The following is a 15,563-nucleotide window of genomic DNA, read 5'->3' as shown; positions in this document are numbered from 1 at the left end:
GCCTGTACCTGCCAAAGGTGTTCTCAAAACAAGCTGTTGGATTCAGAAGGGCAAAGGACTTCTTTGTGCTTAGGCTGTACTACTCTAGCCCAAAATGTTGCAGTGAGACAAGGTTACTGGCTTCCATGGAGACATGTGGTAACAGGACTGTATGGGTAAGACACCCACCCTATGTAGCCTCTAGGTCTCTGGGACCATAGGCATGCCCTCCATTTGCAGGAAGGGGTGACAACTTCCCCAATGACACCGCATCCACTGAAGATAGATGTTTAACTTCTCAGAACTCTTACATGCCCTTAACCCAGCCCAAGCTGCTGACATCGGTGGGGAGTGTACCTATCCAAGGCTAGGATCTCAGTCTAGACCTAGGCTGTCTGGCTGTGTGCTGTTCTCTGTATGTGAAGATGGAAGTGTGCAGATGAATGAAGGATGAAGTGTTGGAAATGGATGAAATCACCCAGAGAAAGAAAATACAGAATGAGAAGATCAAGCTCAGGAGGAACCCTGGGGAACATTAACCTTTAAGCGACCGAGAGAAGAAGAGGAGCCGGCAAAGGATACCAAGAAGGAGCAACCAGAGAGGGAATCAAACTGGTGACCTTGGCCTTGTTAACATGATCTCCATATATTGTAAGCAGTATCCAACTCATAGCATGTGTGAAATCATAAAAGACATTTCCAAAGAAATAAGGGCTGTGAGGGAAATAGGATTCCAGAGATTACAAAAAAGTACACTCAATATTTGCTACGAGGGTCCTGTTGGGGGTGGGGAATTTGGAAATCCAATAAATGTCTGTTTCAGTTTTCTTATCCACAAGAACATCCGATATTGCATCACATGCAACCTTAGTGCTAAAGCAGTGATTAAACAATTAACATTCCATATAAACCTCAGCTGAATAATTGCTCCATTTTCAGAAGTACATTTGAAAGGCCTATTTAATAGATAGAGACAGGTAGAGATCACTTCTATTCCCTGAAAATCCCTAGGTTTGTCCATTTTAATGGCACAAATTACTCTTCAGCCAAGACCAGAATGCACTCTGGATAGAGTGGTCTCCTTTGATAAATGGTGCATGACCAACAATTTGGGTAGCAGCCAAACCCAGTCTCCCTCTTATTCAGTCCCTTAATTCAAAACAAAGAGATTTTATAATGCTGAGGGCCCAGTAAGAATTTAATGCAAGCTCCAGGGGAACCTGGGTGGCTCAGTCATTAAGCGTCTGCCTTCAGTTTGGGTCATAATCACAGAGTCCTGGGACAGAGACCCACGTTGGGCTCTCTGCTCAGGGAGGAGCTTCCTTCTCCCTCTCCCTCTGCCTGCTACTCTGCCTAATTGTGATCCCTCTCTCTCTGTCAAATAAAATCTTTTATAAAAAAAGGATTTAGTGCAAGCTTTAAGTACTTACAGAGTTGCTTTGGCCCCTCAAACAGTTTACCTCTTGGGTCACATGATGGCTTAACAAACACCAATACCTGGCTATCTTCAAGGATCTGACCCAGCAAAGGGGGAGACAACACCATGTTGTTTCTCATGTTAAATGCCTTTGTTTTACACTGCCTCATTTAATGAATTTGGATGTTGCTTCCTTCCTTCACACAAAAAGAATTCTATAAGAACTTTTCTCTTTTTGCCTTAGCTAGCCGAAAGCTCCAAGTTCAACTGACTGAAATTTCTTTGGGAGTTTACTGGACTTTTATTGAAAGCTCATTGAACTTCCATTGAAACTAAGCTCTATAGCATCAGAACCTTGCCTTGAGATGTCAGAGAGATCAGGACAATACCTCAGATTCTTGAAAAGTAATTCACTCTCTCCAGGTCAACATAATCAAGACTCAAGAATCTTAAGACTCATTTGCTTGCAAGCAAGCTAGTCACATTCCTGTTCCTGTTCAACAGTAAATAAAAGGGATGTGCTTATCTTTTCTTCAATGGAGAGAACCTTGGTTAAGTTTGAATATCTCTTCATTTACTTCTACTGTTATAATGATTTGGCTTTCCAATGCATGCTGAGGTTTTTTTCCCCATCTCTAGGTTTTAAAATATGTTTAAAATTAGAACTTATAAACCGGCCAATGTCTAAAATTATGTCTACTTAAACAAAATTAGAATTAAACTAAAGTTCTCTGAATAGGTCTAGAAAATCAACCTCCCATCATGTAGGGTTTACTATAGCAATGATTTCTTTTTCTGCATAAAACTATAAACTCTTGGACTCTGAAAAACAATCTGAGGGGTTTGAAGTGGCGGGGGGTTGGGAGGTTGGGGTACCAGGTGGTGGGTATTATAGAGGGCACGGCTTGCATGGAGCACTGGGTGTGGTGAAAAAATAATGAATAATGTTTTTCTGAAAATAAGTAAATTGGAAAAAAAATAAAAATAAATAAAAGAAAAACTATGAACTCTTAAAGGTCAGAGACCACCTTTCATTCACCTCAGTTCAGGACTGAGCACCAGGTCAGGTGCATATCAGGTACTCAAAAAATTGTTGCTGACACAAATTGAATCCAATTATAAGTCATATCCTACCTATATCAAAATAAAGGCTTTGCAATAGCTTGGAGTAAATAAACAAATAGAAAGTCAAAAGTCAGGCTGACTTGGTTACTATGATTGAACATTAAATTGAACTTTGAACTTCCTGGTAGCTAAGGCAAAAAAGAAAAACTCACAGCTTACTGAATTCTGTTTGTCTGATGAAAGGAAGCATATCTTATTTTATTAAATAAGACAAATGGTTGCCAGATACTAAAATGTAAAAAAGAATTCTTCTCATTGGTTCAGTTATAAGAACCTTTGAACATGGGGTAACTGGGTGGCACAGTCAATTAAGCATCTGTCTTTTGATTTTGACTCAGGTCATGATCTCATGGGTCATGAGCTCGAGGCCTGTGTCGGGCTCCTCGCTCAGTGTGAAGTCTCCTTGAGATTGTCTCCCTCTCACTCTGTCCCTTCTTCTGCTCCTCCCCCTACTCTCTCTCTCTCTCTCTCTTGCTCTCTCAAATAAATAAACCTTTTAAAAGAAACCTTTTAACAAGAAAACAAATTTTTTAGCACCAACTTCACAGAAGATGCAAAGATGTTCTTCATGTGGCTTATTCTTATGATGACTAAAAAAGAGCACTGCATTAAAGTCTAACTCAGTGAAGGCATATCTCTATGTGGAGTTGGGGGGCTAAACTAAGAGCTCCAGGTGTGGGGTTTTCCTGTGCACAGACGACACAGGGCCAGAGCTGGGATACCTTGGAGGAACGAAAGGGTGTCAACTCCCTTAGACTAGCTTCCTCACAGAGCAACAGTCTCAGAGGGACTTGTGATCAGAACTGCGAAGCAGACAGTTCAAGGTTGAGTTCACTGGCGACACTTCCTGAGTTTCTGATTGAAGGAAGATCCATATGCTTTGCAAAACAGACGTTCTGTGGCTCCAAGTAGGAATTACCATGGCCATGCTTAAGACACATACTGGTAAATTCAAAACAGTCATGAGAAGGGTTAGGCACAGAGGACACACAGACACATAGCCTCAAAAAGTCCACCATTTAACAATCTCCAAATAATAATTAGCAGGACAGTCCAGGTCACCTGATTCACCTCTCTGCCTTTCCACCACCAGTGCTGGGTAACTGTCAACCAGTTTTTTTAATTACTCTAGATGTAGATAGGAGAGCCACTGGATAAAAAACCCAGTGGGGCCTGAAACACATTTCTACGTCCCTACGCAATGGGGATGACTACAGACCACAGAGACTTGATTTGCACTGAATGTTCTTTTGCACTCTCTGGATTCTTAGTACTCCTATTAAGGAGCAAGGTATTCTTGGCAGTTTTGATTGGACATTATAAAAATGGCAAAAATGAAAGTTGGCCATTTCATTCAATTATAGGCTTCTTTCCACTGGCCAGTTCTTTAGTTCCCATTCTAGATGATTGGTTGATTCTTAAAGGTAACCTCTGAAGTTCTTATTTTCTAAATAATCACAATTTCTCCATCATCAAGGAAATGAATTTTCCAAGTATTTTCAGGCATAAATTATATGTCTGGTTTGTGGCCCATGACTAACAGCACTCCTTCATATTGAAGCTTTTTGCCTCTCATTATTCTAAGAAATGCAAAGTTGCCTCAGTTTGCTTCTAATGCTATCTACAAATCAGTAGTAGAGGTTCATTGAAAATTAATGTACTAGGAGGCAATTGTACTATAGTATTTCTTTTAATAAAAAGTAGCAAAATAATTTAAGTTTTGAGGCTCATTTTCCCCCTTTATTTCATTGTGGCTAATGTATATGATTTAGTAATTCCTTTTTTCCTAATTGTAATATTTTTATAGTTAATCTCTCTAAGCTGTAAGTTGCTACTTCTTTCTTTAATTATAATAACATTAACATGCTGAACTTGTATAGCACTTTCCAGATTTCAAAGCAAGGTCCCCGGTTCATTTGATTTGATCCTTACAACAACAACATGAGTCAGGAGAGCAGCTCTGATCTCAGTCTGGCTTCTACCTCCCCAATAAAAATGACCTTGGATAAGCCACTTAATCTCTCTGTGACTCACTTTCCTCATTCTCATAGAGTGGAAAGAGCTATACAATGTCAGTTGTGGTTGTTGCTTATTATTATTATCAGGGATTACTTCATATCAGGTATTATTATTCACTTCAGAGAGGAGGAAACTATAAGTCAGAGAAATAAACTTTCTTCACCAAAGTCACACAGGAGCTAGGTAAGCTTATCAGGTCTTCTCACCCCCTGTGGAAAGATCAGCAGCTTCCTGTTACAGGTAATGAACCACATAACTGGGTTCTAGACTCACTGCTGGCACAGATATAAGCTGTAGAGAAGACACTTCTCCCCTCTGAGTCTCAGATTCCTTGTGGGCCACACGAGGAAAACGAGTACTCCAGTTGTTGGAAGGACTAAACAGGCCCATATAAAGCCCTAGCATGTGTCTGGCAGATAGCAGCCACTTGCTACACACCAGTTCCTCAGCCTTCCCAGTATTTCCACACTGGCTTAGACACGTCAAATAGCTTCAGGTTCTTCAAGTGCTTTTGAAGGCATCCTTCTCAACACCATAACACAAAGTCAGATTTGAAAGTTACACACAATAGAAGCAGCCCCATGGAGCCCCACTGACCAACTGAATGTAGGGGTGGTCAACCTTCTTTCCATTCTGGGAATGGTAGGGGTGAAGCAGAGAAAGGAAAGAAATCAGCCAGGATGATGAGAGATCACCATTTATTCTAACTGCTGAGAAAGCCAGTGGGTCTTAGGGACTGATGCTTATTGGCTACTTCACAAACTACCAACACTACTGGATAACTTAATAGGCCATGTTTTAGGTTTTAGGGTGGCAAGAAATTTCCTGAAAGTCCTGATCCATCACCAGGAGTTTTGATTTTTAATTTGATAACTATTCCTACCACAACCCTAAGGAAGGGTCTACCAATGGACCATGGACCAGCTCTAACACTTCCACTGCTACTGGCATGTCCAGATACCCCAAGGGTGTCCACACCAGTCCAGGTCTAGAGAGCTGATGGAGGGAAACATCAGTTCTAGTATCATCATCTGGGGGAGGGGGAAGGGAAAGCAAACCCTCTAGTGATTTCTCAGGGAATCCTGAACATGGACACAGTATAAGATGGTAGCTGATCATCAAAGCAATGGTGAAAGAAACAGAATCACTAGGTCACCAACTGTTAGCTCAATTCCTCTCCTATACAGTCTCAACTGAATCACAACCTCTATCACCTGTTGAGAAACAGAAAGGCAACAGGCTACTAATCACACAATAGGCCTGGCCCTGAGCTAGATGAATGTTCCCTCCTAGCATCTCTACCTGATGCACTCTTGTCATAGCAAGACAGATGACTTCTGAAAATGTCTGGCAATGTTGATCACAGGTTTTTTTTTTTAAAAACTGCCTACTCAAAAACACACTGCTGACATCTAAAAATAAATATGTATCTATATTACAGAACTTTTTAATAAGAGATAGCATTTACCTTAAAGGTACAAGACCATTAATTCAACATGATTTAAGTTATAAAGAGGGGATAAACCAAGGGCTCTACACCTCATCATATTAATAACGTTGAACATGGAATAGACTTCAAACTTTAAGAATGACTCTTTGAGTAAACCTCCTTTTTCTAACTCATCCAAAGTTAAGACATAAAACTCATCTGGTTATTCCTTTCTTAAGAAGGGATAAGTGGACCCTGCTCCACTTGTCATCACCTTTTCCTCCTGTCCCTTTACCCTCTCCCTTTTAACTGATATCTGGTCTTTCCCATCAATCTCTAAACATGTTCACATTTTTCCCATTATGAAAAAAGGAGCCTCTTTTCATAAAATTTCTCCCTTCAGGTTCTAACCTACCTTCCTTTCTTCCTCCCTCCACACAAAAAGTTACTGTCTTTCTTTGTTTTACCACTTCCCATTTACTCCCTGAGCCCAGGCAGTTTACTTCCCACAATGAGCACCACCATCAACAAAATAGAACAACTCTTCCTAAGGTCATTGATCCCCCCACCCCCCAACTACCAAATCCAACAGCCACTTTCCAGTGGTGACCTTTCCTGCCCTCCCAGACACAAATAACTAACAAATCCCTCCTCCATAAAACCCTATATCCCTTTGATTTCTATTAAATGATTCTCCTAGTTCTCTTCCTACCTCTGTGATCATTCACTCTTTTTTAGTTTCCTTTCCTGATGTCTACGTTGCCACCTCTTTTACTCCTTAAATGCTGCTCCTCCCCAAGACTCTCTCTTTGTCCTCCTTATTCAGTCATCTGACTGCTTCCATGACCACCTCCCTGCTCACATTTAACTCTCTTGAGCACTCTCATTATCTCCAGATCCCTACACCCAATGCCTACCAGTAGGCCTCTCTTCATATCCCACCAGCATCTCAAACCAACTGTGCTCAAAACAGAATTAATTTTCTTTTTCTTTGCAAGCATCAATGCTGTTTCCTCCTGAACAACCCGTTAATGAGACTGCCATCTTCTCAAGTCAGAAATATGGGAATCATTTACTCCTCACATTTTCCACAGCCAGTCAGACATCCAATCTCATCATGTCACTGTCCCTCTGCTGTCTTAAATCCTCTCTGCCATGAATTCCCCTTAGCTAACTACAAAATCTTCTTTATCTGCCATCTCGTTTGCCTCACCTCCAACCAACTCACCACACTGCCAACATCATCTTCAAAATGCTTTGTCTGTCCTGCCATGCCCTTACTTGAAACTGTGCAGTGACTTCTCTTCATGTACAGAATTGTGTCCAGTCTCCTTAGCATGAGGTACCAAGTCTCCACTAACCTCTTGCCTGCCTACCTCTGTGGCAGCTGCTCTGCATGCTTGCCTTCCATCGCTCATGATGTCTTACTCCTCTTTGTGCATTTGTCTAAGATGTGACTAGCATGTAGTGGGCCTTCAACAAATGTTCACTAAACTCATCATATCCTTAAATACACATGTTCATGGGCGCCTGGGTGGCTCAGTGGGTTAAGCCTCTGTCTTCAGCTCAGGTTATGATCTCAGGGTCCTGGGATCGAGCCCTGCATTGGGCTCTGTTCAGCGGGGAGCCTGTTTCCCCCTTACTCTCTCTGATTGCCTCTCTGCCTACTTGTGATCGCTCTCTGTCTGTCAAATAAATAAATAAAATCTTTAAAAAAATACACATGTTCAAAGGCAGTATGTAAATTAAATCAATTGAGATAGGAGAAATGCTTTTTTAAGGATTATACTATTATTGACAAATTGGAAAGTAGCAATTTAGGTAGCCTAACTCTCTCTGTCAGACTTCCTGAACTCAGAAGGCACCTGAGTCTCAGTCAAGAGATGCTCACTTATCGTGAACAAGGCAGCAAGACTCTATTCTCAGTGGTCACTGAGCCCAACAGCTTACTCTATACCCCAAAGTGGTATTTGTGCCAATGCTGTCCTTTCCTTTCCCAGAAGTCATTGTCCCCTAATTGGTGCCCTTCTAAAAGCATGACTCTCAGAAATTTCCCTCTATTGTTGTTTTAACTCTTACATCATTTTGTTCATAATGGAAAATTACACTGCTACTAAATTTCAATAAACACCAACCAGCTGCCAGCTATTCCACCAGATTCTTCCCCCAAGCCCCAACCTGAATAGAAAGTGGCAGTCATCATGAAATCAGTAGTTATAGACATTATAGACAGAACAGCAGGAGTGTTAGTGGCTATGCTAGGCAATCCACCTGGCTATGCTACCCCCTTGCCCACCCCCCCCATCCTTGGTTGAGGCAATCTCCTCATCCAGGATGATTAACCACCAGGAAAAAATGATCAGCTTTTCCCTTCATCCTAGAACAAGGATTTTCAAAGAGCACTCAAACCACTCCACAGCTACTAACAACCTAACACGGGAAAGGAAAACAGTGGCCTTGCTTGCAACAGATGGCACTGATTGGGAGGAGAAAGATACAGCCATTGACTTTCTGATGAAGTCTTCAGGGGCTGCCTTGCCAATAGCCAAGGTGGGGAAAAGCATTAAGGGAGCACTGCTTGCTGTAGGAAGTGCTGGGCGAGACAGAACTTCTCGAAAGCAGGAAGACTCACTAGTCCCATTGAAATCCGAGGACAGAATTTGCCTCTGAAGGCTTCTTCAGAAAGCTGCAGTTGCCCCAAATACAATGTGTTTATAGATTTTATTTGTCAAATATATTCTCCTGGAAATGATTTGGGTGCTTTAATAATAGATTAAATGTTGATTAGTATGTTCAAAAACTTAACAAGCAACCATTTTCCAGAAAGACAATTTACATACATATTCAGCTACCTTGTAGGGCTCCCCAAATAGATCAAAGCCTGAAGAAAAGAGATCATCTTCTTGCTGGACTTCTTGATTCCTCCGCTCCCACTCCCTTTTTTTAAGTGCACTACGGTCTTGTTCATAGTGACTGATAGGAAAAGAAAAAGACAAAAGAAGAAAAAGATTAGTCATGTCATTCAGATCTCTCTTGTTATCAGTAAGAAGAAAAATAATACAATCCAAGGCTACCCAAATGGATATACTGCATGGGGAGTGGAGAAACATTTTCTTGACTCCCAAGGGGTTTAAGATCATGACCAGCTCTTTGGAATATAGAAGAACATGGAAACATGCTTATTAGCAACCATACTCATGCCCATGTGAGTGTTCCAGAATCCTCTTCTCTTGTCCCTACTTGAGTACCACAGGCAATTAGAGGCTCCCTGAAAGTCAGTGCACTTGCAAAAAAGTGCTGAATTCAAGTTGCTTTGTGTTACCAACTGGCTAGGGCTCAGAATTTACAGACATCATAAAGTCCTAAGGGAAAGGAATTACCCAAGATGTCACAGGCCACCTGTAATTCTGTCCTGAGCCCACAGCCAAAGTTAGCCTGTTGTAATGAAATCATAGGGGAGTTTACGGGCATTTTTGGAAGTCTACAAAACACTGAACCACTTATTTGCTCACACTCCTTTTTTGTGGTGGGCGTGTCTTTTCTCTCCTCATAGTTGTGTCATAGGAGACTGACAGCCTCTTTAGGAAACTCTTCACAAAGAAAGTGTCTGGCTTGAATGGCAAACAGCTAACAACAAAAGGTATCAAAAGCCTTGGGGCACCGGGGTGACTCAGTGGGTTAAAGCCTCTGCTTTCGGCTTAGGTTATGATCTCAGGGTCCTGGAATCGAGCCCCGCATCGGGCTCTCTGCTCAGCGGGGAGCCTGCTTCCCTTCCTCTCTATTTGAGCCTGCCTTTCTGCCTACTTGTGATCTCTGTCTGTCAAATGAATAAATAAAATCTTTTAAAAAAAAGGTATCAAAAGCCTTGAATGACCTCAAGGCACACATGTTTTATAAATGCTGTATAGCTCTGTGACTCTTCATGTTTCAGGCTTTCCCATTGGAGAATCAGTACAGAAGCTTCCAGACAATATCTAAGATATACTCCAGGCCCTGGGGTTTTCTAGTATGAAATGCTTCCCAATGAAGAATTAGGCAAGAATATATCTATTACCCCATAACCTGTATGTCTAAAAAGTGGTGGATTTATTTTGTCCATTGGGTTTTCTCTTCCCCTGCCTTTGATCAAAATCTTATCTGAAGTGAACACATATAAGTGGAGCCAATCTAAATCATACGAACATACGTAAAATGCCTAGCAGGTGGTGTACAAATGTTGCTTTCCTTCCCCATGTTAATACTGCCATGTTAAGACTTAATTAGATAATTGGCATGCAAATGAACATAATAGCTAAAGGAATTACAAGAGATAAATGATAGAAGAGTAGAGTCGACAGGTTTTGAATACATCCCAGACCTTAGTGCCTACCCTTGGTCTTCTAGTTTGCTCATGAGTATCATAACTTTTAATTTATAAAATAAGAGCCCAGAGCATGAAATAGCCATGCTTAACTAGATATTTATATACATAGAGTGTGAGTTTACACTTACTCACTCCCTTTCTCCACAGGAATCCTTGAACTGACAGATTCAAAGTGACTTTGATAGCCTTATCTTCTGAATCAACAACACTTCATTCCTCTGATTTTCAAAAGTGGCCACATTTAAAGAATGTTCAGACGTACGTTATACTTTCACAATACAAACAATGCCAGACACAGAGGAGCTTGCTAGGCCAGGCATGAGGGGGCTCAATGAATGTTATCACCATCTGGGGAAAACAAGGGAGATTGACAGCACTACACCAAGCACAGACCCCACATATGGGCCCCGTCTGGTGGAGAAAGATGACAAGTCCAGATCCTGGAAGGCAGTCTGTCCTTCAGAGTCTCAGACACCATCCACAGAGGTGACACTTGCTGGCATCATCTCTCCTCACTGGTCATGAGTTGAGATCGGAGCCCCACATGGTTGCCATGGGTCACAGTGTCTTTGTGTTGGAGGCTGAGGTGTGATCAAGTAGACAGAGTCACATCTTCAGAACATGCACATGGAGCATGAGATCAGACTTGAGCACGATGCATGGGCTGTGCATCTCCCAAGCCCATCATCAGTGTGTCCAAATGTAAGAAAGAGAGGGGGAGCATCAGGGGTGGAGGTGCACCAAGTTAAAGCAATATTTAGTGTGTGGGGGGGCGAGCCGGGAAGTTCTGTTGCAAAGGAAGATACTTCATTTCTTTGCCTGCCACAGCAGTTGACTCTTCACACAAAAACAAGAACCCAAATCTCGTGCTTCCGAAAAATGTGAGCAAGATGTCAGCTTTCTAGCTATCTGTTCATTCAGTGCATCTGATAGCCAAGAATGACAGGCCCATAGATCACATTCAGTTCTTCCATGAAGAGAACTGAGGTGCTTTGGTCTCTTGGCTGTGCAAACTACCTTCCTTCTTCTCTGAGGGAAAGATATAGTGAAAACCCTGAAGGAAGAGAAGGATGAGGAGAAGAAAAGGAAACGTATTTCCACTTGTGCAACACTGAGCGGCCAGCAGCCAGGGCACTCTGGGCACTTTCAACCTGGGTTTGATTTGTGAGGGAGGCTCCTGGCTCCATTTTGCATCAGTTCATTAGCTACCAAATTTCAGACAAAATGTGAATAGCAGATTGAGTGTGCACATGGGTGTTATCTGTTGCAAGCAAAGTGCCTGCTGCGTTTTTTAACACCTATACCAAAGAATAGTTAATTCTCCTATCTCTGGCAAGAATGAATTGAATCTCCATAGAGTATCACCGCTTTTGGAAGGCAACCAAATCGTTCCAACTTCTTCCTCCTTTGCTCAGCATGGTGTTGTATTGAAAGCTTCACAGGGCGAGGTGTAATGGGGAATGAACTTCACAGTGATAAGGCTTTCACAGTGCAGAACATCACCGATTTCTGACTGAAACCAAAATTACTAATTTGAAGCACCAGCTAATTAAAACCACAGCTATGTATTTAGCCTCTTGTTATACCTACTGCAGTTTATAATTATGGAGACCTCTTTATCTACTCAGTTAAAGTTCTTATGATTCAGGCAGGTTGCATTTGAACCTGTTTGCCCCATGGGGACCAGAGAAAAGCATATGGCTGTCCCCCAATGATGTGATGTACCATGTACACTGTGGGCCTGTTGTCCAGAGCAAGGAAGTGCTCCATGGCCCCCAAAGAAATGCTCAGGCCAGAAATGTGAATTAATCACCATATGATTGGGCTAAACAATTCAAATTTATTCACACTGAGGAGGACTGGGGGAATTGGTCCTATGAGTGTGAAAACCTATTTCCCTGTTGGGAGGTGGAGCCAAAAAGCTCAACCAGAGGACTTTTTCCTTTGTAGCAAGTCAGGACATTCTTCCAGCTTTTTTTCCCCCAAGATAGAACACAGTTCATCACATTATGGTGCCGTCAAAACCACTGACCCACCACTCATAACACACTTCGCTCTCAATTAACCAAAAACCTCTGATCTCTCTCTCTCTCTCTTTCTCTCTCTCTCTGCATCTTATGTCTTAGGATTCCAGTTTTCCTGACCACCGCACTAGCTGATAGGAAAAGGACAGAAAGAACGAGTTACATGTTACTCTGTCACTCACTCCAATGTAAGGTGTGATGGTGAGGAGCTTCTCTCTGGAATGGGGCTTTTCTGTTAGCTCTGATTTCTTCACCCATCTGTCCATTCTCCTCACCTCTGCCTGAGAAACTGCCCTTGTTAACACAGGAGGAAACTAAGGTGCTCCAGAGAAGAGGGGAGTTGGGCTAAACCCTCAACAAGAGAAAAACAAAAGAAGCTGTGAAGCTGGGTCTCTTCCACCTCGGAGGTCAAGTGATTTCTCCTCCTCATCTTCTCCTTCTCTCAGATACTCTCCTAATCTTGCACTTTAACCGATCATGTACATAGGTAACTCCAATTTTCACCACTAGAAGCCACAGATGCATCACTAAGATGATAAAATCCAGAGCACATGTAGATTCATGGAGATTGAGGAAGTTCAATTAGGTCATCTTCATTAGCTCATGGTAGTAGCATGCTTGAGCTAATGATGCAGGCTCATCTTTTAGAACAAAGACCATTAGAGCAGGAAGATATGTTGGCAGTCAGGCTGTTCTGGTCTCTTCATTTTCCAGATGAGGAAACTGAGCTCAGAAAGGTAATGGGCTTTGCATCATGTTTGTAGCAGCACTGGGAGCCAAGAACCCAATTTTTCCAGTGTCCCAACTCGTCTCTGCCAAACACCCCCATGGTCTGTGCCTTCTGCAGCCCATGCTCCCATTGCACTCAAGAATAAATATCGGTTCTGTTGGCACTCTGTTGGTCAACTTTCCTTAGGATTGTATTTGATTAGAGATTGCCAGTAGGAAAAAAAATATATAGGAATTTAATTTGGATTCTAGTATAGAATAAACATTAGTTGCTTTACACCGAACATACACACCCTAAAGGGATCATAAAAATTAACTACATCTGCAAGGAGAGGCTGAGTGGGGGAGAGTAAAAACCAGTTGAAGTCCATTTGTTCTGTGTATTTCATGAAGTTTAATAATCATTGTTTACCTAATTTGGTGATTTTACAAAGCTAGGTGAGGATATATTTTAAAAACACTGTTATCTTAAAATGACAAGTTTGTTTAAAAATATTAATATAGGAAAAAATATTAATATAGGATTTACTATAGTAACAACATATATGAAAGTAAATAATTCAATCTCATTATCTAATCCAACTGGCACTAAAATACCTTTATTTTGGCTAATATCTTTGTGAAAGCATAAAAAATACATATTTAATTCACCCAAGGGACAAACATAAGCTATAACTCACTCCTTATGACTCTCCTGAATGAATTTCTGCCTTCTATAAAATTTGTATTTATACTTACTACATGTTCCAGACGTCTAAGTGCTACCCTTTTCTTTGTCAATAGCTAGTCCTGTTTTCAATTTGACATTGACCTAATCTTTACACAGCTTCTATTAGTTAAAAAAAAATCTCTGCTATTGAATACCCTCAAAATTACCCCCCAAGTTATGTACTTATTTCATCTGTTAGTATCCATCAGCACTTCAATGTAAAGTGTTAGGGGCCCCTGGGTGGCTCAGTTGGTTAAGCACCTGCCTTCAGCTAAGGTCATGATCTTGGGGTCATAGAATGGAGCCCCATGTTGGGCTCCCTGCTCAGCGGGGAATCTGCTTCTCTCTCTCCCTCTGCTCCCCCACTCATGCATATGTGTGCACTCTCTCTCTCAAAATATTTAAAAAATGTAAAGTACTAAATTCAAAACTATTAAATAAAGTTAAAAGCAGGCCATAATTATTTTACACATATAGGGGAGATGCATGAGAACCGTGGATCTGAAGATATGAACACAGCCTTGAAAGGGAGTTTCTAAAATCAGTAGAACCTCTAAGTCATGTTTAGACTGTAGGACTCATTGAGACCTCTGCATAGAACCACTCTCTTCACCAAACAGACTCTTTCCTCATGGACACCGGCTCTCATTAAAAAAAAAAAAATCAGTTCTTCACTCCTTGTATACCTAATACTCCACTGTATACTCCTGGTACTATGTTATACCATGCTTATTAATGGCGTTCACTGTTATGAGCTTATAATGATTTCACCAGGGTCCTCTATGTCTCCCATTAGACTTTACTCCTTAAAGGAAACGTATGTCTTTTCTAAGTCACTGACACCACACTACAGGTGACCACAGCAAAGCTTCTTGAACATAAATAAGCCATGTCAAATACAGACATGCAAACACAGATATTTAAAAAACATTTGCCTTAGGCTTAGAATAAAATTATTTACACCAGCCAATCAAATTCCTCAAATGTTGTAGTACTTCTAACAAATACACAATACTTGATTGGCAAAGGCAATTGATTACATCTAGGAATGGCCAAAACCTAGTAAAAACCAAACCCAAGATCAACCGACAGGTTTTGCAGTTTCTCAAGAATTCTGCAGGTGTCCAGAAATGATGGTCACCATTCTCAGAAGACCTGTGCTGGGGCTCCACCTCTTTCACTTCCAAGTCACTTGATCATTTATAAAGCACTTTCTATTTCTAAGCCTCAGTTTCGTTATTTGTAAAATGGGAATAATCTTTCTCTTCCCTCTTCCTGCAGGTGGTATCAAGGTTAAATATGAAGGTGGATGAGAAAGGCTCTTGAAACTACTAATGACTGGGATCACTAGCACCCCGACCGGTCTTGACCTTCAGCCCTGTGAACTTCACTGCACATTAATTCACGTGTGCCCCAGCCACACCCAGCAAATTAGCAGGGCAGCAAATATCATTTCCATGTAAGGATGGGAAATGGAGGGTCAGAAGATTGTTCCAGACTATGAGAGCTATGTCCAGGACACCACTGACCTGATTCCTAATTCAGAGCTCTTGTAAAAAGTCTGAGACATGTAGTTTGCACAAGTTCCCTTCATGCCACAAAAATTAGAGCCACCTTTTTTTACTGTTGAGGTCTAAAGTCTTTCTAGTAACAGATTAGGACAAAGAATATGTCATCAGCTACCCTCTGAGACATTTTCTCCATAGACTCAAAAATGATCTTTGTGATAGAGGCATTATATATAGGGAATTCAGTCACAAACTAATACT

At 41.4% G+C, this 15,563-nt stretch overlaps 1 protein-coding gene across 7 annotated transcripts in view; it reads right to left on the bottom strand.

The window, feature by feature from the left end:
• The window catches only part of AFF2 (AF4/FMR2 family member 2), a 465,338-nt gene that overhangs the window by 309,761 nt on the left and 140,014 nt on the right, over nt 1-15,563 (bottom strand). For 4 of the 7 annotated variants that reach the window (XM_044234979.1, XM_044234981.1, XM_044234983.1 and 1 more), the window contains exon 2: nt 8,822-8,942. In XM_044234979.1, the coding sequence (XP_044090914.1) occupies nt 8,822-8,942 (121 nt within the window). Of the gene's footprint in view, nt 1-8,809; nt 8,943-15,563 lie in introns of all 7 variants that reach the window. The other 3 variants (XM_044234980.1, XM_044234982.1, XM_044234984.1) reach the window with 1 other exon arrangement.

Source organism: Neovison vison, chromosome X (genome assembly GCF_020171115.1).
Source record: "Neovison vison isolate M4711 chromosome X, ASM_NN_V1, whole genome shotgun sequence".
NCBI classification, from domain to species: domain Eukaryota; kingdom Metazoa; phylum Chordata; class Mammalia; order Carnivora; family Mustelidae; genus Neogale; species Neogale vison.
The sequence above is the reverse complement of the archived record's forward strand: the minus strand, read 5'-3'. Positions and strand labels throughout refer to the sequence as shown.